At 28.5% G+C, this 25,427-nt stretch overlaps 1 protein-coding gene across 1 annotated transcript in view; it reads right to left on the reverse strand.

Moving 5' to 3' along the window:
• The window catches only part of LOC148234141 (dipeptidase 1-like), a 172,353-nt gene that overhangs the window by 141,588 nt on the left and 5,338 nt on the right, over nucleotides 1-25,427 (reverse strand). The window contains exons 2-3 of the mRNA XM_088187289.1: nucleotides 12,526-12,667; nucleotides 2,627-2,783 (exon numbers count right to left, since the gene is read on the reverse strand). Coding sequence (XP_088043415.1) covers nucleotides 2,627-2,783; nucleotides 12,526-12,667 — 299 coding nt within the window. The remainder of the gene's footprint in view (nucleotides 1-2,626; nucleotides 2,784-12,525; nucleotides 12,668-25,427) is intronic.

Below are 25,427 nucleotides of genomic sequence, written 5' to 3' on the forward strand. Positions count from 1 at the left end.
AATACAGTTTAAGACGACTTGAAAATGTTCAAGAAAGTTTAGTTAATTTCTAATTCATTCATCTGCAGAAAGATGTAAATTATTTATGGAAGTGAGCTTTCGAAAACCGATTCAATGTTACGAAAAGCCACACAATTTAATTTTCAATATTTTTCTCGATGTCTATTCATTAAAGGGAAAAATTTATAGAGCTATTTGCTTACTTTTGTAAAAATATAAAAAAACAGTTTTATATAAATAGTAATTATACTAATTTAAATAGACCAATTTGTCAAACAGAAGGATATTAGTAATTCAATTTAAATCATTATATTATATGAATAATACAAAACTATGTCATTGCATAAACAACATAATTTCAAAGTTTAACAAACATTCTCTAGTTCGTGTTGCATTAAGATAATTTATTTATAAAGTTTATATTATATACTGTTGTTCAATATAACATGCATTGTTGTACTCATAAAAGCTCTTGTATTATTTTCTTATAATATTGCAAACTTCAAACACAAAGTGTCTTTCTATATATGTTATAATAGTTTATGCATGTCAATTTTAGCAAAATAATGCATTATCTCATTCTATAAAATATCTTTACAAAAATTGTTTTTTAATGAGAACTGCTTTTTTATTCTGTAACTTTTAAAAATATAAATTCTAAGGATGTGTAAGTGTGCTGTGCTTATTATCGTGTGTATTATTCTGTCATTGATTTATATGGCTACTCTTCAGAGTGTTCTTGAAGTTTTGCTTTAGCGTTTTATATTTTTTATACACTATATATATTTATATATCTTTCGTTGCTCACCAATTTAATACGTTTCACTTTTTCGTACCTTACCAGAGATTAGGTACATTCCCTGCCTCCTGAAATCGCTCGATTCGGTCTCCTGGCGTTTTCCTTTTTACCCGTGACAGTTTGCAATCAGGAATTTATAAAAAATCCCAAACGTCCCGGGGCGTTTTGTTTAGCCACCGCGATTCGATAAAAAGGGCTTTGTTCCTTTTGTGTGGGAGTTATTAATTTCAAACGCCGAGGGCCTCTATAGACTTATTCGATTGTGCGGATTTCTTTCGTGGAGGGCGTCAGCTCAAATTAGAGCCTCGGAGATTAACCGCAGTTATTTTTTCTTAATCGCCTATAAGTAAGGTCGAAGTGATTGTGACGCTTTACAATTTTCCAATTTTAAAGCCCGGTGAAGGTTTTATTGGAAAAGTACCTACATAAAGCTGGCGGCAGTACTTATTACAAACGGTCGCTTGGAGCTTGAAAATCAATGGTACCCTTGAGTTTGTACCACTCGCAATTTACACCGCAATGTTATATTGTAATACTACCATTTCCTCCTGGGTTCACATATCATAATTTCAAAACTCTCATTTTATTTTACCATCAAAATATAATGCTATTTATTTTTCTTAATCTGCAATATGTTTCTAGTGAGGAGGCTTTATGTCAAACTGAATTAGATTTTGGAGGGAGAAGAAATAAGTCCAGATCGACTTCAGTATTACCTGTATATGATAAACCTGCCTCGTCATTTTTTCGTGGTACTGAAATCATACATCAATAATGTGAATTTTTCAGTAAAGCATGGTGATCACATAACAGTAATTTTAAAATTAATTACATAGACAATGATATAATTTTAAGGAGTATAGGTTCGAGGGTTCAGTATCTGAAATGTAGATACACAACGCATTTCTTTGCATTTGTCACCGACCGTTCAGGTTTGTACAGGTAATTTTAAAAAGTAAGCATTCTAGGGTTAAATATATGTGATTATATGTCGTATTATGATGTCTGCTCAAATAAAATAAAAATGCTTTGATATTGCTAAACAATAAACATGGTGAATCATGCAAGCATTACTCGACTTATTTTTTCGGTCAATTAATTAAAATAATAATACTTCTGTCAATACTGGTAATACCGGTCTTGGATGTTTTTCATATTTTAATATCACTTATTAGTGTACTTCCGTAATACTTAACAAATCAAGAAAAGCGCAATAATTAATATTAAAAAATTGTAATTATAAAAATAAACGCGGGTTTTTCAAACCTTTCGCACAAATGTAATGTTTTATACAAAACGTATACTGTATAGTTCTCTTCCTTTCATCGCATCCATGTTTTACCATACATTAAGTGATTTTCCCTTTATATATTCTCCATATAGTATGTATATTGAATAGATGCGGACTACTTTTGAACATGAAAGGATTTTAAACAAGAATCTTTAAATGTAAAGTAATATTTTATATGGAATTTTTAAATCTTTTATGGTACAACATTTACTACTTATGTCAATGATTTAATTACATCTCAATCTTCGATGAGTTTAAGGTAGAAAACTAAACTTTATAAGTATATGTACATTCATCAAGTTGTAGTTGCTTTGAAAAATCAAAAATCGCATTCTCGACATCGCACTCTACAAACAAAGATCTAAGAGTGATGTTTCACACCCGCAATGACATATGGATGTGAAACTTAAACACTTGGAAAACTTTGGTGGGTTACAAGAGCGACGACCAAATCGATCTTGCGGTAGAGTTGTTTAAAACTATAAATTGTGACGTCTAGTTTAAAAGTTTTATCAGAATCGTCAAAAGACACTCACCTGTGCTCCCATCATTCCAGCGCGAAGGCGAGGTAGGTCTGTATGAGAATATTTTGACTTGGACCAAGGTTCCACGATGGTCAGGTCTTGATTTAGTTCAAAGTCGTTAATTTCGTTTCTCAAGAACTTGCGGCAGTTCCACGGCAAATCGTTGTGGCTAAAAAAATAATAAAAGTTATATTTAGAATTAAATTGGATTGGATGTGTATTTAAATAAATACTTTGTTTCATAAAATTAATTGTTAGTGCATTAAGGTATATCTAAGATTTTTTTTATCTTTGAAAATGGATTCATTGCAGAGAGTTAATCAGATGATGTTTACTGTTCCTTTAGTTTTGCTTTATTGCTTTTGAAATCTTTTGTTGCGTAATTAATCTAGATTTTAATTCTTGCAACTTATTTTTTTTAAATTTATAGGAAACCTAAATTTAAATTTAACATGTTATAATGGTGTTCCAAATTTTCTTGTCGCCACATATCAAACAGCAACATTTCCCTTCAACAATGAAACTATACGTTGTGAAGGCTTCAACTACCTGCACAATTTGTTATAATTTAGATGTCTTTCTAACGACAGTTTCGAAACGTTTTCAAGAATCGCGATCGCGTCCTCTTCTGATGCTAGAAATAAGACGTCTGCCGATTCATCTATGTCTGTCACCAATTGGTTCCTTAATTACACCTTGACCTATTTAGAGTATAAAACTACTATTGATTACAACAAATATATTTTCTACATAAAATTAAATGACCAGTGGTATTAAGAGCATAGTTATCTTTAATTTTATTCGTGTCAGGGAGAACGGAATTCATGATTTTAATATAATAATAATACCGATTGATTTTCACAAATTAAATTATGGCTAAATATCGTAATAAATATTAAAAATAAATCAAGCTAGTGACATTTATTGATTGTAAGTTGTAATAATAATTAATAATTAATAAAATAAATGGCAATGATTTCAGTCTAGTGTCTCACTAATTACTTGGTAGTAGTTAGTTATGTTTATTTTACTGAAACGCGTTGATTTAATGCCTCTCATGTTGCAATAAATAAATATAATAATTTAACGGTAAAATTATTAATTTAAATCCATATCTTAAAACGTAAGATAAATTACTAAAATTATTTGTAGACAAAAAAAATAATTAATATACAGCAGCAAAAATTTTAATAGTATAATGGTTTAGTATAATTAATAATTTAGTGAAAATTAGACCTTAAAAACTTTTTAAACCCATAATAATTAATAAAATAAAATAAAATTAATTTAATATATAAAATGATATTTAACAATGGGAACATTTAAAAAAATTGTAATATCATACAACTCAAATCTGTAATATTATAGTTTTGCCATACAAAAAATCACATATTTTGATATTGCTTTTTTCAGCCCACGGTTTTTTTATTTTTTACGCTTTTCTTCTCATATAGTTGTCATACAAAGATATAAAAGATCGACGCAGAAATACCTACATCGTGTACTTTTAAAATAAGAAATTCTTCTCGAATAAAATGGCTTACTCTTACTCTTGAATGTTGTATTATAAAAAATAAATTTGATATGTTTTGGTACATCCATTCTAGGAATACTTTTAACATGTTATATTTTATAAAGGCTTCTTTTAAAACTTACATTTTCATTAATGAAACCTTTTGCGTCATTTTGTAGCGCCACGTTTCAAAGCATACAAGGCTATTCATGCATTCTACGGGGAATGTTCATGTCTCACATTCACATTTTATACAAATAAAAGAACCAACCAGAAGACATAACAATGCAGTTTTCGAAGTCACCCGCAGAGCAAACATTTTTCATTTTAACAAATGCGCCTCTGGCCATCACAAACCCAACTCGTATTTCTTTTCCTTGAAAGACATTATTACTTATACGAGTCCGACAAAATATTTTATAAACTTTGATTATTTTCTGTATCAAACTGTTTGAAATTTTATCTAGGTAAAATAAATAAAAATGGTAATTCGAACAATATTACTCAGCGTTAAATATTGTTTTTAATTTGCAATTAGATGGTGATCCTTATTGAATTGCTTGGGATGGCTTAAGTTAAAATATAAAAGGTGCTAATTTTTAATCTATAATTTAAAAATTCTATACCTCTTCTAAATATTATATTATTGATAAAAAATTGTATTGAAAATGACACTGAACAATTATATTATGGAACATTGTTCAATCAGCATATTGATACATTTGACGTTGTGCATTATCGATTCAATTAGCATTAGTTCTTAGTTTAACAATACATTTTCACTACAAACATATTTGGTATAATCGTTTTTATTGAGGGTTCTGGTACATCCTAATAATATAAATAAATGAGATAAATTATTGTCTGTAGCGGAATATATTGCATCATAAGTAGCCGTAAAAAGCTTTACGTTTACGACGCCAAAAAGAAAACATTTCTTAAAAATTTGATCTACTTTTCATTGTTTTGAATTGTGGTTCAATAAAGAATAAATCGTCAGAGTATCACACATTTTTAGCGCTTTAAAGAAACCCACCTATTTGCCAGGTACTAGGACAGTTTTTAGCCACGCCAATTGAAATCTCCATAGCAAATCCTAGATCATGCATTAATTTAAGAAAGACCATAATCGAAGTCATCTGAGACTAAAACCCCTTTTTATAATAAGACAAAGCTATAAATTATTATTATTATATGTTAATATGTATATATATATATATACATACAGCCTTGGCCATAATAATAGGGCACCCTTTAAAATAACCGAAATATTTTAGCATGTAATTATAAAGACTAAATCATTTGTCGTTTTTTAATTTTTTATTTCTTTGGCCTTTTTTCATTATATTTTTCTGTAATTTATTTTTAATATTATATATACATTTAAAAATGGCATATAAAACGCAATTGAAGTAAAGCTAAAAGGGCGAATATAATTTTGAATTGAAATAAAATTATGCAAATGCTTTGAAATGGTTCTTATAAATCAAAACCAAAACCGGACAATCTTAGTTCGTGAGTACCTTAAAAATCGTCAAAAAATGTCTTCAAAGCTAGCTGCTGAAATCTCTGGACAGTTAGTAGAAGGCTCATCCATGTGAGACTCAGAGGTTGTAACGCCCGAAACAAACTGTGGCTTTCAGCAATAAATAAAACTCGATGGTTAGAGTGGGCCCGAAAACACCGAGATTGGACATGTAAAAATTGCGCGAAAGTCATTTGGTCCGAAGAATCCAACTTTGAGGTAATTTTAAAATATTAATAATTAATATTAAAAAAAGATTAGAAACTGAAATTTCTAAAGCAATATTTTTTTATAATAATCATACTTTTTTCAATATTTTTTTTGCTTTTAGGGACCCCTGATACGTGGGTCCAAGAATCGAAGAAGAATATCTAGCTGAAAGCGTAGTATCCAAAGTCAAATATTGTGGTAAAAGTGAAATGACAGCAGCAGCGGTAAGAAACCTATATACTTGCGAGGGTAGTGTGAATAGTGTCATTTATAATTCAATGTTGAAATACACTTTAATGGATTCCTACAGGAAAATATTTCCATGCACAGACCATCCGATTCCAGCAAGACAATGCCATACATCGCGAAAAAGCAGGGGTTAATTTGCGTCGAAAAGTTTGACGCTTTTAGAATTACTTGCATATAGAGCATTTATAGGCAAAATTAAAAGAAAAGGTTACCCAACGCAATTGTAAATCCAAAATTGAGTTGCGAGAAAAATTTCAGATGGAATGGAAAAAATCCATCTGCAAGTCATTAATTGACAGTATGCCAAAAAGGGATGCAATGTGGGTGTGTGCGTGCGTACGTGTATGTGTGTGTTTATATATATACATATATAAACAAAATGATTAAGTTTTGTCGTATTTTATAACGGATGTAAATCGGAGTAAGTTTTGTATATCTTCAGTTCATTGTGTAAACATCAGAATCAGCGTTCCAACATTTCCTCATACGCGTTGCATTCAGCTCATTCCTTTGGCAATGTAAAACTTTAGGTTAAAATAAACAGAGGGCACCGAGAGTTTTGCTACAGTGTTGGCACGATAATAGAAAACTTTTACAAACGAGCTGGCATTATGCAAACACATACACACCTTTCTGTGATTTATAATAAGCGCTTATTTAGTGATTTATAATTATTGAAGATGATTTACAGATTGTAAAAACTAAATGAAAAATATGTGTTTTACATTCCTTTACTTTTTAATTGTATATGCAAGGGTGGCGTAATTATAATCTGACCCTTGCTCTATTCTTAAAATGTACTAATTTTGACAAATGTGACGTGAAAAAATCTGAAACACAATCAATGTATTTTTTGTATTGATGTATGTATAATTGAAATAAAGGAAATACAGATACGCTCTAGTGCATCGTATAGTTTGAATATCCGCAATCACATAGTTACAGAATCATCTACTCCACTACGTAGCACTGTATGCTGTGATTGTTGGTCAATCGATGACTAATTTGCCATTGGTTCGTTGGTCGCTTATAGAGCATACGCGACGTTCTGTTTATAATCTGTATATATTATTTCAGCATGCGAAACAATGCAATACTAATATAATATAATATAATATATGTACATTGATCGTACGTACATTTGATTAGTTAATTATTTTATTTGAACGTTTAAAAAGTGAGTAGAATCAAATACAAAAAATAAAAAAAATAGTGGAATGTATGACTCGATTAATTAAAGCAGCAATAATAGCAAGTAAGATGGTTTAGGTATTTTAACTTTTTTTTTCAAATTAAATTAATTTTAATTTTGTATTTTTTTTTTGTATTGTATTGATGAAAATATTTAAGGAAAAGTGCTGGTCTAAAACTTTTACGCGGTACTGATATATACATTTATATGAAAATTCAAAAATAGTAAATATTTAACTAGCTCCAACTATTCATAAAAAAAGTTTACAGCTTTGCGCTCCGAAAATTGCGTCGCAAATGTAGTTTGAAGATTTTCCTAACGAGTTTCTCGTGTAACGACCGCTCGTTCATATTGAACATGTATATCAATAGTAAATTTCTGCTCAGTAATCGCTTTAAAGTTTTAAAGTTAACCGTATATAATATGCATTAGTCGTAGTTAACTTAATTGAGACGATTAGCACAGGAAGATATTGAAGTGGCTTTACCAAATTTGACGAATAATACAATAGTGAATAAATGATTTTGTAATAGCAACTATAACGTTAAATTTCAGTACGGTAGTGAATTAAAACTAATGACAATATTTCAAAATTAAAACAGTTGACGAATTTATAGTTAGCATAACAACGTTATTCCATAGTACTATCTAATCCAATACAGTTAAAATATATTAAAAATCTTCTTACAAAGAAAAGTGGTATTTCCCTACATATTATCTCTTTGCAAATATTTAATAAGTCTGGGGATTTAAATTCACAATCATTATTTTTTAATAGATCCTCACTTAATATTTTAGCAAATTTTAGAATTATTAAAAAATTAAGTTGAAAATTAATATGTTAACAAATCCTTTGGTTAGTTCAATGAAAAGGGTAAGTAAGGGTTCCATGTTTGTTTTAGTTTAGGGTCCTACTATACTTAAACCCGACCTTCAACATACTCTACGTAATAAATTGATAGAATTAAATATAATATATAATATTTAATAAAAATTAAAGCAAATTAAAATTTAAAAATAGTCGTATGAAATATATTTAATATAGAGTAAAATAATTTACCTCTTTCTTAATACAAGATTTTTATATCAAGCATTGACGTACTAAATACTTTTTTAAAAATGCTTAACTATACTTTTATATATATATACACACACACACACACACACACACACACACACTCACACGAGACATCAATAAAACTTTTTAATATCATTCTAAATATATTTTATAATATAATTTTAAACATTTCCATACTAGTGTGAATCCCATAATACGAAGGGATTTTAACGAAACTAGAAAGATATAGCTATCCGTATGTATAGTGAAAAATCGTTGATTTTTGATTCTGGAAAATTCTGTAAGATAATAAAATCAAAGCGAAACGGCTACTCCTCACTCTCGTTAATAAGCTAGAACAACAATTTTAAATGCTATAAATAAATTGCTGACGAGTTAGCTAAATATTGTCAAACCGTGTTTTATAACACTAAGTCACATTCAGATTTTACTTCTAATTACGATGAGACAGTAATATTTTTGTCAATCCAAAATTCAATTGAGTTGACATAGACTACGGATCTGAAGTCTATTTTTTTTCAGGATTTCTCCAGATTTTATTTCAGACATTTTGAAAGGATCCAAGTCTCGTCTTTTGCACCCTCTTCGATTATTATTTAATTTAATTTTGAAATCTTTCTGTTTCCAGAGTTGTGAAAGTGTTTTAAGTTCACCCCGATTCATAAAATAACTGACAATTTGCGTATCGATAATTACAGGCTTGCTTTCAGCAGCTGTTCAAGTGTTTGAATATATGTGTAATCATTGTTGGTGTATACTTTTTAACCAGCAATTTTAGTTGAATCATTGTCATTAATCTATACCTACATATTTTGAACAGAAATTGTTCCAATCAATCACGATTAACTTATCTATAAAAATATCTAATTTAGAATTTTCTGAAGGTCTTATAAATCTATTCTCAAATTACTTAGTCGATAGATACATTTGTCAAGTATGAAAACTTATTTTCAGAACGATATAATAAATCTACTGGAGTACTAATATTATTCTATATTTGAAGTAGAATAATAAAAAATATAAATTTATTTCAGTCGTTCGATTCAGACACAAAAAAAGTGGACAACAAAGTATTCTTTACACTTATTTATAAGCGACTTTAAAGTACTTATTTATGTACAATAATTTAAAATATTTCTTAAATATCTCTTAAAGCTCGATCGATAGCCAACCTAATCAGTCATATTGTTGTATAAACTATAAAAACAACTCAGAACTTGGTAAAAAATCATATCAAATAAATACGAAAGGGCAAAAATAATATATAAAATAAATTAAAACAAAATAAAAAATATTTTGAGGGGTTTTAAAGACATAGCAACCGCCATAGTTTTTATTAGATATTTATAAAAAAAGCATTTGTGACGACTAAGTTTGCTAAGCACCTGATTCTGCCATCTTGTTTTAAAACAGAGATTGTTAAAAATAATAGATTTATAATATTCTGCTCATAAAAATGTGAAAATATTTTTTCAGATAATTTATAATTATATATTTATTAATTTTTTTTTAGATCATTTTTGTGTTTTTTTACTAGCCGGATTTTGAAACAATACGGCTGAGTAATTTACAAAATCAACTTATTAAGAAGTTTGATGGTGATCTGAATAAAACTGAGACAGTTATTGTGTCAAAAAATGTTATATTCTAACCCTAAGTGTGTCATTCCAGGGCAGGGTTAACAAAATAGACATAAAAATTGTCTTATAAAGACAGAAAAGTGATACGCGAAATTCTCTTTATTTGTTAAATTCATACGCAATACACAGCAATCTCACAATAAAAAATGCAAAATGAGCATAATTTCACTCTGTAAGACACATTTTGCAAAAGTATGCAGAATGAAAATCCATATCAATAAACATATTTTGTATCACATCAAAAGTCATTTCAAACCATATTTATATGGCTACCAACAAAGCACCTTTATACTCGTGTGTAATATTGTTACGTGGTGTATTGTTTTGCAATATTCAATAAACATGACTTATACATATGTATACTCATTATTAGTAACTTTTTTATATTTCCAACAATAATATAATTGAAAATATTACAACATGAAAACTTTACTTATTGCGTATTTTGTCGATACAAATGTTAAACATTATAAGCATTTATATCAATAATGCTTACATTCAATTTTAAAGAGGCTTTTCCACCCATACATTTTTATTAACAAAAACTTATTATATTTATTCAACCTAATATTACAATTTAAAATAATCAGATCATGTGGGTCACTAGAGTTGAAAGTATCATACATTTTTTTGACTCACTGTTAGCTGTTCAATTGAGATTTACAAATAAAAATATTCGTCAGACGAAAAGTATTCTACAAAGTCACTCCAAAACCAATATCGGAAGACCTATACTTTGACTCGGAAAGAGCAAACTAGATAGGATTCCGGGGCGTGCAAAATCAAAATCGGATTCGTTACCTGCCCTTACTTTGTCTCACCTTTAATGAGCGACGTTCGTGTTTGCTTTCGAGCGTGTACGGTTCGTTAGTCCGTCAGACATTTCCACGCCTCACTTTCTCTTCAACCATTACACAGCAGTGCAGTCTACTTTATATGATTTTTATATTTTAAACTCTCACATTAATCTTTTCTAGGATTTAAAATGTTTTTATCCTAGAAAAATATGCTTAGTTTATCAAGTATGCATTTTAACAAGAAAGTGTTTTACCGTGAAGTATTTGTAATTGCCTCATATTAAAATGTAGTAAAACACGAAATGATGTTTAAGATTTTTCAAAGCATGTTTTCTAACATTTTTTTAATAAAATACAATAGATTAAATTCGTATTTTAAACTTTGATTTTAGCAATATACACAAAATTATTGAAACGCGTTTTTTTGATATGAAATTGTGTTTTTTTATAAATGATATTTTTTATTAATTTTGTATTTGTTATTGTAATTTTATTTTTGCTAGCATGTATAGTTTTAATGTTCCTCATAATACTCTCTAGACATCTGCATTAAATTTTATGTTCCTCTACAAAGTAACACTAGTAACACTAGGATCGCAACGTGTAATTTATACATCGGGAGAGAGAATCTATTTATTGTGCATATCTTATACATGCTCTTTGTATCCTTTGACCCACTGTTGAATATTAGACAAAGTAGATTTATTTCAGTGCACCATATTAAAATTATATGAGATATTTTGTGTGATGGTGTTGTTCATAGTTGAAATTGTTATAATTTACGCTGTGAATGTCTAATCCTTAATAACAGGTATAACAAGGGATAAATAGCAAAAATTGAATCAATTAATCTGGGTCAAAGACAATAGATAAATTGTATGATTAAGAAATGTTAAATCATTTGTCAAAGTATCTAACGATTGTGTCATCTGATATGAATTTCAATGATGTAAGATATAAATCAATGGTACTTAAATAAGAGGTTTTGACCCAATATAAAGCGAGAAGGGGAGGAACGTGCTAAATTATGGCGGTTGCTAAAATTTTCCTACATCTGCAGGCTTACGAAATTTATGTAGTAAAGGGGCATGATAGGGGTTGCGAAAGTTTTAATAATCCTTAAATAAATCCTAATACATATTCATATAATATACATACACATTTATATACAAATATATATTATATTCATGATAAGTCTCTGTGTTTTTTATTGTAGTGTCTGGAATTTTCACTGAGAATATCTTCCAGCATCACCAGAAAAAGATTTGTATTATGGTTCACCATTTTTAATTATCGTACAACATTAGAGTTTAATTTGCCTTTTACTATTAAAATATACATCAAATAAATAACGTTTACATATCAAATATGCTTTGCGGTTAGAAGTGTACTAAAATGGTTATCGATTTCGTTTTTTTTCACATTTTAATTATTATTTGCACAAACACATAAATTATTTTAATCACATGAGCTAACCAGAACGTAATTTACCGAAAATATTTTTCAGCATCATCATCACGTTTTCTTAACTAAAATAAAACACCAAATTTGTGCGATGGTGCTCATCTATTTTAGATGTGTACTATCACTTTTTTTATAAACTTAATTTTATAGTGGTTATCTGACGCATTGGAAAAATTTATAAAATCACGATGGTCGAATTTGTATTACAAATAAAATAAAATAAGATTGAATAAATATTCTCACCCATCAATAAGCGGCACTTCAGCTAATATTTGATGTGCCGTTTCCAATCGCTCTCTATCAGACGCTGCAGTAGTCAAAACGAGAAGTCCAGCTGTCAAGGTCCATAAGCTGACGCCCATGATTAATCTTCTAGGTACAAAATCTATAAAAAAAAATCGTAGTTAAAGCACATACAATTTTATAAACATAAATATTCTATATACAAAATACAATAGTTTTTTCTTAAAGCGAGGAGGGGGGTACTAAAATACGATGCAATTAGCTCACAAAAATTCTCATTTGCAATTATCACTAGATCTGTCTAGAACCAGTATAATATAATATATAAAGTGACACTTGGTAGCAGATAGGAAGAGTCACTATAGAGATGCCACGGAGTCACAGCAGCAGAAACAAGCCAAGAAACTGCATCGTCATGAGAGATGAGCATTGCGACTGATCGTAGCTGCTTCACGAAATCACAGCCGACAATAATACAACTCGACGCGCCAGCAAAGACTCTCCGATTCACAAAATCCAGCATTTCAATTCAACCGCCGCCTGTTAATGGCATCTTCATTTCTCTATTATTGTGATAATTTTAATATGTTTATAAATTAAACTGTTAACAGATTATCCGGCGTCTCTTTATAACGAGAATAAATGTTATAAACAAAAAATAAAAACTGATTGTATATGCCAAATTAAGCAGCTTAATATATATTATGATAAGAATTTAATATTGATATTTTTTTAAGAAAGAATGTTACTACACATTTCATGACGCATTAAATTTTATTGGAAACAGCGCAATTTGTATTACACATCTATATTTATATAGTAATGCTAAAAAATGTCGCTAAATTGCTTTCACCCCTTTGAATTAGGTTCCAGTCGAGGGATTATTAAACGAAATAAGATTTTTAAGATGCAAAGTAGCCCGCTTTCGCAAATAGCTTTGAATACTTGGTACGCGCGCCCTTTAATGTGATTTCGAAAAGGAAAATATTTAATTTTCGTTCGGACCGACCCTTTGAGCTCAAAGAAAATCGAAATTTAAATTTTTAGATGTACAATATATTGAAAGTGTGTTTACAGATATGTATTTAGCATTTTTTGCTGCCTTAATCTTGAAAAAAACTCACTAATGCTTTTCAAAGTTTTGTTCATTAAAATAATCCAATCTTCTTATTATATAAACCGCTTAGGAATTTGTACTTGTATATTTATATTTGCGAGTAATTAATTACACAATTGTGTATTTAATTTGCAGTAATATATTTATGTAATATGTGCCGCTAAAAATCAATAATCCTTATTCCGTTATTTTGCATTTAATTTAACCCAACTGATTAGTTCTTCTGTGAAATACGCGTTAATCCAAATCTAATTTCGCACCGTATATTAAGCAAGATTAATTACAGGTCGTGATTTTAGGACTCAAAGGAATTTTAATATATCTCACGATAAATAATATATATAGTATATGTAGGCACATTAAAGAAAAATGAGAGCTTACAATATTATAAAGGTACGTAATGAAAATTATCTAATTGCAAAAGCTAGTTCATAAATAAGTTAAACAAAATAAGATCAAATGAGACGGACGAAAAAAATAATAGATTAAAAAAGCGATTTTATATAATCGGTGTAATACCTATTATTATTTTTTAATATTTATTAGTAGTGCCAAATAAACATAAGCATTTTATACGCATGTCAAAGATGAAACGCATCGTTTACGAACACACAAAACAAAGTAGAAATCTCATCAGACAGAATAATGAAACTTAAAAAGATATACAGCATCGATTTAAAGGGGACTTAAATAATTGTAAATATATTTTGATTTATCTTGATAAAAATACTGATGTAACATCAAATGCTCGGTTGGCCAATATTGCTACATTCTGATCACAATGAAAGAAGGGTTGATAAAGTTAGAATCAGTGTCAATAAGTACATTAGGAAACGAGATTTGTAAGGTTGTTATAAAAATTTAATATAAAAACAGAACTTAAAATTACAATGTTTTGATAAAAGTATTGACATTATGTTTAAATACATAAGATCCTTTGAAAGTAAACTTATTTTTTTAAGCGAGGTGTAGAGATAAAAAATTATAAATATTTCGAAAAGACCAGCACAGCTATAAAAAACAAAAATAATAGCAGAACATTATAAACTCTTTACTTGATCGGTTTGGCGAAAGGTTAAATAATTTAATTGCCTGAATCAGACAATTTAAATATTTAAGTATACGGATGTAGTAGTCTATTATACTTTGAAATTAAGTGGTTTCCTATGGATGCCAATTGATGATTCGAAGATGCAACTTGCATAATTCTAAGACATCATCTGCGCTCAAGAGTTGTCGACTCAAACTTTAGAAACGTTTGGAAAATTAAGAAGAGTGCTACTACAAACAAGAAATTTGTTGTGCTTAGAACCAATTACTAGACACTTTTAACACCCTGAAAAATCTAGCGATGCTTCTACTCAGACTTTTTCCCTCTACGTACTTTTGTACGCAAGGCGGTAAATATGATTGAAATCGATAAAAAAAACGACTTAAAGTATACGAAATACAAACATTTATTTAAAGATTTAGCAAATCAAATTCAGCAATAAAAAATCACTAACGGAAAAAATATTTGTTTTTGCTATTTTAATAAATTAATATATCAAAAAAATAACTTGATTTTGGCACCCGAGGTAAGCTAGGTTTTTTCTGAATTTTGATACACCGAGCTCAAAAGGTTCACCATCACTGATATAGAGTGTATACATTATAAAAAAATCATATATGAGGCGTTGAAAACTGAATATATTGAGAGCCATCACAACAAATTCATGTTCCGAGTTAATCAATTTAAATCTATTCTATTAAATATTCCATCCGTCATAGTGTAACTACAATGCTAGATTATTTATTACTAATATATTCTATAATATATATTTCTCTATGTTTCTCTTTAAGGTATGAGGATTAGTATTATTATATGTTCTATTAAAGCGGCCCCAAATATTACAAGCGCCTCATATACTTATAACATACATACATGAAACATCTTTGGATTAAATAGTTTACTTCGCTATTGCCATAAAAATATTAGTATAGAATAACGGTTATTAACAAACACAATTGTTAGATCTATCTATAGGTCATATTCTTAAAATGTTACACGTGTGAAAGATAATTCACTATAACAAATATAATATTATCGTCTGGTATGTGATTTTTCTGTGTCCTTAAGAACCCTTTAATTTAATTATATTATTTTATACAAGTCATTGTTTTAAGTGAGTGGTCGATTTTCACACAGTGTAAAACAGAATGTTATTGAAATAAGTAAGTAATGCACTAGATATTCTCTCTCTATATCACCATCCGGCAACGCTGGTCATTCAGGCAGTAGTTGGTTTTATTGTTGAAGTGCTTAAAGTTAACATGCATTGTTATGATTTATATTCACTTTTATATCCATTTAAATATGAATATACTTTTACGTGAAAAACGTTTGACGTCACGGACAGATGATGACGAACCCAGTACGAACAGTTTTGTAAAAAAGCAAAGAGGATAGTGAAAAGGAAGAACAATGAACGCTGCATTGATATGAATTTTCATTGTGCTGTGATAAACGGATTCAAAACCACAATGCATCATTCGAGCAGAAAAGTTTACAAATAATATACATTTTAAATAAAGAGCCCTAAATTCGGGAGTTTTTGGAATACTAAAGTATTCAGAAATGGGATCGTAATATGAATCTTTATTATATTACACTAAAGTATGTTGGCTATCCCGAGGCAAAGTTTTAGCTACAAAATTGTTTGAGCTTCGCTATGAGGTGCGTAAGTTTCTTTTGGATCAAAATATGCTCAAACTATACCAGCTTTTCGAATATAATAACTGGATAGTAAAACTTGCATACATTGCTGATATATTGGAGCATCTGAATAAATTAAATTAAAATTTATTTGCCGTGCTCCGACAAATATGGGTTAAAAAAATGTAAACTTACGACGAGGCTCTTTATAAATGTACTAAAACACATACCAGACCATGATTGAAAACAAGCATATAATTGTGAGCTTAGCTAAACAACACTTAACATTGCTGCAAAAAAAAGTAAATACTATTTTCATTAAAATAATACGAAGCAATCGTTATTCTTTTGCAACCAATGCAGTGAATTCTACAGAATCATTTTCCCTGAAAATTCGAGGGTAATTTATTGAATTGCGGAACGACGGGACGCTAAAACTTTACTTTAGCGAAGTTCAATTGGATGTTTTCTGGATTACAGACAACGCTATCGCATATTTTCTACCATGTTTGACGACATAGTCATGTGAACAAAGTTTTTTATCTCTGGCGTTAATTAAAAACGATAAGCGGTCGTACATAAAATGTTTTGAACAAGAACTTCGGAGTACAAATACAAATATAATATAAGACGTTTATTAAAATAAGCTCTAGTATCGCATTAATTAGTCATTATATTATAATTTTTAAATGTAATGATTATGAAATAAATAAAACATATTGTTGTTTAGCGATAAAGTAAGACTTAAATATAAACACATATGTGGATATAGTTACGTATGTATTTAAATAATATATAAGCTAATACAAAATTTGTATTTCTAATTATTTATTACTTCTCAAAACATAATATGTGAACAACAATCGGGATTCAGAGAAAAGCATTCCACTGAAACTGCATTACAAGTAGTGATAAATGATTGGCTGTTGGCTAAGGATACAAACAAAATCATTAGAGCAGTTTTCTTGGATTTCAAGAGAGCCTTCGAAACAATAGACAGAAAAATAATGTTAAAGAAATTGGAGAGTATAGGTATAAGTGATATAGTTTTAAGATGGTTTAATAATTACTTATATAAAAGAAAACAAAAAGTTAAAATAAATAATGTATATTCTGAAGAGAAATTAGTGTCTTATGGAGTACCACAAGGGTCTAAATTGGGACCATTGTTATTTGTTTTGTATATTAATGATATAGTTAATAACGTGAAAAAATGTAAAATTCATCTATTTGCGGATGACACATTAATGTATTGCATAGGTGATAACATTAAAGAAATTGTAAATAATTTAAATAATGAATTAAGTATATTAGAAATATGGTTAAAGAATAATGTACATAAAACTAAATGTATGTTTATTAATTATAAAAATGTGTTAGATAATAGTACCAAAATAGTAATAAATAACTCTAGTATAGAAATAGTGGATAATATAAAATATTTAGGAGTAATTGTTGATACAAAATTAAATTTTAAAGAACATTGTAATTACATATTAAAAAAAATTAGTAGAAAAATAGGTTTATTATCTAGATTAAGAAATATATTAAGTATAAATACAAAAAAAATAATTTACAATAGTATAATATTGCCCCATTTTAATTATTGTGCAACACTATTAAATATGTTAAATAAATTAGACAAACAAATGTTGCAAAAATTACAAAATAGGGCAATGAGAGTAATCTTAAATAAAAATAGATTAACTAATTGTAAAAGTATGTTTGATAGATTAGAATGGTTGAATGTTGAAGAAATATTGAGTATGAATGTTTTAGTATTTATATATAAGTTAGAAAATAATATGTTACCAGAATATTTTAATAAGTATTTAATAAGAAATAAAGATGTACATAAATATAATACTAGAAATAGAGAAAATTTAAAGATAATTAGGTATAAGAAAACGAATACGGCTAGGGGAGTTATGTACGGAGGTTTTGATTTATATAATAGTCTTCCAAGAGAAACCCGAAACAGCAAAAATATAACGGGTTTCATAAATGGAATAAAAAAACACCTTCGTACATATAGAAATAAATTATAATATTAAGTCTTTATTATTGTATATTTTTATTTTTTCTTTCTGTTATTTTTTTATATATATTTTTTATATATGTTTACTAAATTTGTTAGATGTAAAGATTAGCTATTAAGCTAAATAAATTAATAAAATAAAAATAAATAAATAAATAATTATATGTATATATTTATATACTTTTTATGTACTGTAGAATTCCAATAAAATCTTTAGTGTGCTGTGAGCGAGAAAATTTTACAGATCACTGCTTCAAACTACTGAAGGGTGTTGTCGACAAAAAAATATTCTCGAGAATCATCTTCTGATGTCCGTTACAGCCAGAACGTCCGCACTAGCCGACTCGCCTATGGCTTTAGCCATCCGTCTCTCTAATACGCTGGCATTGCACATTTAACTGTTTAATGTCAGCTACAAAGAGTATCTTATACTCTCATGATATGAGCGTTCATGCCAGTATCTTATCCGCGGATAAGAGGCCGTCTACTGGTCTCTTCAAATGTCTGCTAGGTGACTGCCGGTGACTGCCATACACTTTCATCACAAATACATATTTATCCTTGCGTGTTATATATAAGGGAACCCTTTAGTTTTAGTCGTAACGAGAGCCTTTGTGCAATCGCACTATTGTTAAATAATCACTTTTGATCACAGTAATTACACGAGTTTCAAGAATAATGTATCCCATAAACGAGAGCCTGTGTGGTATCCACAATAATATATATTGTTTTTTGACCATCGTGACGTGGCTCAGGATGTACCTGATTAAATTTAAATAAATAAATAATAACAGATTTATTTTATATTAACAGATAATTCATTGGTAAATAGTTGACAAAAGATAATTTCTATAAATAGAGAATATTTTGATTAATAAAATAATAGCGTTTAAATCTCACTAAAAAATGAATACTTATTTTATAAAAAATAATAGTAACAGGTAAGAACATTTTACTAAAATTAAAATCCTGGATTCCTTAAATATATATTTATTTATTTTAATTATTTTTAAATGAAAAAATATAAAGAAATAAGACATTTTTTGTTAAATTTTGAAGTCAGTAAAAACTGTCATTGAGAAAGTTGCTAGTTTTTTATCGTAATATTGCTTAGAATTTCAAAGCATAAGTTGAGCCTATTTTTTTTATGTAAAAGTATTTTTATTTTAAAGTATAAAATTTTTTTCATCCCACCCTTTTGATTTTCCGAAAAACTAAATTGTTCTGTGTAACACGGGTTAAACTACTCTGAACATCTCCCACCTAAGTAACATTTCTATACACAATATATCAAATTTCCAACACCAAATTTTGAACCACCTAATAGCAGTCAAATGCGGGAGGTATTGTTAAGGAGACATCTGAATATGTTCGACGTTTAAAATCAATATCAGGTATATTTAATTTACCTACTTAGCGCATTATATTTAGGATCATGAAAATAATCAAACTACATAAATAAATTATGCAGTGACCAAACGATAATATTTATGTAGAAATTCTTACGTCATATTTTATTTTAAATCAACGTACCATATTCGCCAATAGAACGTTAATGCGTATTTGCTTTATATATCTAAAATATACCATAAAAATACAGATTTTCCGATTCATTGTTTTTTTAGGTCCATTCTGTACTTTCGATTACGTGCATATGTATATGTAAGTATGTATATGTACATGTGCATACATCATTTGGTCGTTAGGCTGCTTTATCAGTTTTACACGGTAACTTCGGGCGAAGGGAAACATCAGATGGCTACCGGCAAGCTAGGGTCGGGAAGTGATCTTAACAGAGCGCGGCCATAAAATGATAAAGCGTGTCAGCACAGGCTAACAGCTTTCGTGTTTATGCTTTTTACAACCAGCCAACTTTCTGGGTCGAAAGTAACGCAACCAGCTTTCTGCGAATATGAAACTCCTTCCATTAGTGGACACACATGTGTAATAAAACTTTCAAAACCTCTCCTCTTAGGACCTCTTACACGCGTGCACGGTTATGTATACCTTGAAAATTTCAATTTGAAATTTTACTAAATTCGGCTTTTATAATTTTAAATAGTGAAAATTTAAAACGCATATTAAATATGTGTAAAAAAATGTCAATAAATTGGTTTTATTATCCTACCACTACAATTTTTGAAAATAATTGTTTTGAACTCAAATTGGCACTTAGAACTCAACAAGAAAGTCATTTTAACTTTTACATACCTTGCATCTCTATCGTACACAATACAATACAAATGGTTTTGTTTGCCACATTTGCGGTATTGCATTCACTTCATTCATATAATAAACAAAGGCTTAAATTAACTTTACTTACAACGGTTTTATTTATTGTAAATTCTATTTATTATTCTCCAGCTAAACTTACACTGAATACATAGTTAATGGTGTTTGTTGAAAAAAGTTATTTAAGCATTTAAACACAAAATTGTTGCAAGCTTTATAAAACTACAGACTTATACATCTACGCACTTTTATAATAGGTTATCTCGAAATGAATGTCACTTCTTAATAAAAATAAATTTTATGTTAGCTATGCGGTTGATACTTGAGTACGTATTTTGTTGGTGACCGGATTATTGCGCAAACGAAAATTCAGAGCATAGATGATTGTCAATTTTACTTTTAATTCCAACTGTTTTATATTCTTCTCTATTTTTAAGTGAAAACTTGTATAAAATTATGAAATGTATGTGTAGCAAACATGTTTTTTTTTAAATTAAAATCATATTGAAATCTGTGATATATACAGACATTATTTTTTACGTATTCTTAAATAAATGTATATTGATCATCTATGATCGGAATCTTCGCTGTGCGCAATTTTTATTCGCTCAATAGTCACATGTATAAATAATATGATAATATTTTTTTACGGCTACTAAACATTATATGATCCTTTATTTTTGATAGTGGTATAAGTATATTTATTCATACATTGAGATATTTTAAGGTTCGCATTTGAATAAACCTATATATAGTTTTTAGAACCCTAAACCATTTAAATTTTAATGTGTAATAATGATTAATCAAAATGATTGAATTAGCTACAAATATATTATTGCTTTTTCAATAAATAACAAATTATGAAAAATATAAGCAATGGCAATTTAAAATTTATATTTTTAAAAAAGCTAGTTTTTCTAAAATATATTTTTTAATGTAAAAAATAATAATTAAAATAAACAAGTATAAAAAATAAATAACCTAAAATAACTGATAATAACACACAAATTAATATTTCAATCTTATTTCTCATTTACACTTTGAGATATGTAAGGCAGTAAACTCATCAATTATGATGATTACGAATGGACTGATTTAATAAAATATCATTTTAGAGTTCAACTTCTTATGATCATATTATGAGCATATTGTGTTCGTTGACTGTGTGATATTAAATATAAAAAGAGTATATTATTATCTGACTATAACTACCATTAAGTATTTTTTTTCAAAAATCCACTTATACCACATTCAAAAAAAACAACGATCCATAAATATAAATGATTCTTTAAGAAATTCAATAGAGAAATTAATGGATGTGGGAGACCAGTAAAGATACACGATGATGTCCTGGCTGCAGAAATGGAAGCAAATCCTACTCAAACTATCAGCTGGCCGAGTCACTTCTAGAAGAAAAAAGAAACAAAATGCCGACGATCAGAATATCTGGAATCAAAGTCTCTAATATATTGTACTAATGGACTAGATCTTTACAAGGCAATTATATTTTGAATTATTAAAATAGAAATAAACATTCAAAGGCGATTTTTTGATTCATTAAAAAAGCATATCAGAAAAACCTAACATACAATTACAATTGCCATAAATTTATTTAAAAGCTATTGTTATTGTAAAATATATTCAAATTGATTTACTAAGAACGTTAAAGTTTATTTTCTAATAGCAATAAAAATCTGGCCGTAAGATAGTAAACAGGCATTAACAGTAAGGGTGAGTAAATAGTGATCTAACTTCAGTTTCTAAGCTTTTTAAAAATCAAACGTTCGTTTAAAAAAATCCGAACTTTAAAAAAAACATAACACATATTTAAAGATATCTCTAGATTTTTTTTAATAATCAGAAACTGAAGTTGGATCATCTTTCATGTAATCGATTGCTTTAATAAAGTTTTTACTAATGCATCAACCTAGATTTTACGCCAAAGCTACGAATCATGAAGATGAGAATCAAATCGAAAATATACCTTTATATGAGTATTTGCGCCCCCACACCCCCATAATCGCTCTTATATTTGTTCTTACGATTTCTCTTATCTCAAAAATACACATATAAGCTCGAATTCTATTATACATGAAAAAAATTTAACCACGTTATAGTAATATGAGGCGGAGATGAAACACTCGAGAAATGTTGAGTCGGTGACCGGAAAAATCGAACGAAGTTCTAGTTAGATCCTAGTAAAAAAAGAGATAATAAGCGCTTGGTTTACTTAAGTGGTCAAAGGAAAACTTTTTCTGTAAACAGGATGTGTGTAGATATCAAACATCGATTCTTAATATAATACGCGTGAGTGTTCCATAAAAACATAATATATATTTTAAATTTACTATTAAATCCTGTATATCTACTATGGTTATATTAGCTATTAATTAAATTGCTTTCATGAACTTTAAATTTGAGCTATAGAATTACATTATAAAGGGCAATAATAGAAAATGTTATTACTACAAAAACAGCAAAATGGTTTCATATATTGATGAAGTTTGCTCGTTGAACTATATACTTTTAATTGCCGTGAACGTTTTAGTATAAATATTGCTTTAAAAATGTATTTATTAAAATGCGACTAATATGACTTTACAAATGTGTGATAATAATCGAATACAAACGTAACACAATTTAACGAAAGATTAAACGTAAAATATGATTATTGAATACTAAGAATATAATAAATAAATCGGACTAGATCAATGTTTATTGTAATTAAAGCTAAAAAGATTGAACTTAATAATTTATAAGTGTATTTTAATTACAATTAATCAATTTTGTTGTTTATTAGTCTCATTTATATTTTTTTTTCTTTACTCTAGAAAATAGTTATAAATTAGCAGCTTGTACTGAATTTTAAAATATGAATTGACCCGTATTAAGCCATTTAGCTTATTTTTATAGCTAGAAATTTTCAAGAACAGTGTTATTGACCGATTCAGTCATTTAAAGAAACGCTCGGAAATATACAACTTTCAATGAGAATTAACCGAACTAAAAACTAAAACTATTGATGAAAAGGCGCTGAATAAAGGAAAATTTTTCAACCATTTAGCTTCACATGGGCTTTTAATTGAGATACTTGTTCCAAAATGACTGTAGATAAAAATGTTACTTTTTATTATGAAGTTGTTCCAATCCATGACGCATTGGAACAACCTGGTGATTATAAAAACAAGTTTTATTTACCATCTTCCTAACCCGTTAATCTCAAGAATCGGTGATTACGACAAAAACAAACTCAAATTTAAATATAAACACAAAATGCCAAAGCACATCTTGCTCTGACGCATAAATTTTATCTATTAATTTAACAGCTCCAGGTCCACGAGTTTTATATTAAAAATATATATTTATAATTTATATTTTTTTTTTTTTTTTTTTTGTTTAAGGTGTTTATGTACTTTGACCTAAACTTAACGTATTTTATGTTCTTTTATTATTCTTATTTTTGTAATTCCTCTTAATTTAGCTAATCAATCGTAAATTGTGATAATGGTAATTAACCAGCAACCAATGAAATGTAAATATATATGTTTATAAAAAAATGTATTATTTAATTATGTAATAAACAAAAAATTAAAAATTAAAAATTTACCATCTTAAACATATCGATTCATACATACACTATTTAACATACATATTAATAAAGATTAATATTTTTACATTAAATTATATTCATTTATAAAATATTAAAAAAAAAAAAAATTATGATACACACCTAAAATAGATGCGCATCATTTCACAAATAGCTTTCCACCTACTTAAAAACCTAGATAGATCGCGCAAGAGAAACGTTCTTAAGCGCTGACTTCTGGCCGCGACGAGCAATAATAAGGGATGCGATCGCAACTGTATGATCTACTCTAGTTCGCAGCTTAGAAACTTCAAAAAGTGCTATTGCGTAGAGCAATAAATTGTATCCCAATGATTCAAGAAAGAAGCACAAAAATACATGTACAAATACGAAATCCTTCCTTTTAATTCTCTCCAGTTAATAAGAAAACAGAACAATATACTAGAACGCTACAAACTAGCGTATGATTAGGGATTTTAATACCGGTAGTACCGATACCAGTAATTAATTATCAAAGTAAATTGCGTATTTTTAAATAAAGCCAAACATCTTAAAAGACTATATATAATAATCAAAATATTGAGAGAATACTTTAGTAATAATCTCTTCAGCCAGTTAATTTTCACCTAGGTAATAAGGAAACTCCACTGGCAATAACTATCTGGAAAACGACACGATATGACACTTTCCAATTCTGAAAGGTAAACGGTTGTCAGCAGCCCATTTCAACAAGGAATCCAGATCGGTATGCAAAGACAACGAGTGGGAAATCGTTCGGACGCTTTTGGAACACATTCAATTTTTTTAAGTTTTAATACTCATTTATATATCGTTTATGAATAAAAGTAACAACCGAAATTTTCTATTTTAACACTGCGGAATTCCAGAAGGGTTGAAATACAATTTGAAGTAGCCACTATAACTCACGAATTGATGGCGATACCATAAAACTTCTAAATAACTAAATGAGATTTTTATAAAATCCGAGGTTCAAGAGTTATCGCAGCAAAATTCTGCAAAAACCTCTGTCAAAGGCTTTACACAATACATAAAGATTGTATCCGCTTGAACTTCCGTATCAATGGATTAAGTCACCATCGTGGAAAACGATAAAAGGTTGGTAAACGTAGACCGTGCTGGATGAAAACCATGCTGTTGGTTCACTTACATTCTCAGACAGAGGTAGTAAATATATCTAGATAATTATTTTAAATAATTTAGCCGGCACAGAGAG

The sequence above is a fragment of the Plectrocnemia conspersa genome, unplaced genomic scaffold (genome assembly GCF_051122295.1).
Source record: "Plectrocnemia conspersa isolate PC_06_02 unplaced genomic scaffold, ASM5112229v1 ptg000006l, whole genome shotgun sequence".
Taxonomy (NCBI): domain Eukaryota; kingdom Metazoa; phylum Arthropoda; class Insecta; order Trichoptera; family Polycentropodidae; genus Plectrocnemia; species Plectrocnemia conspersa.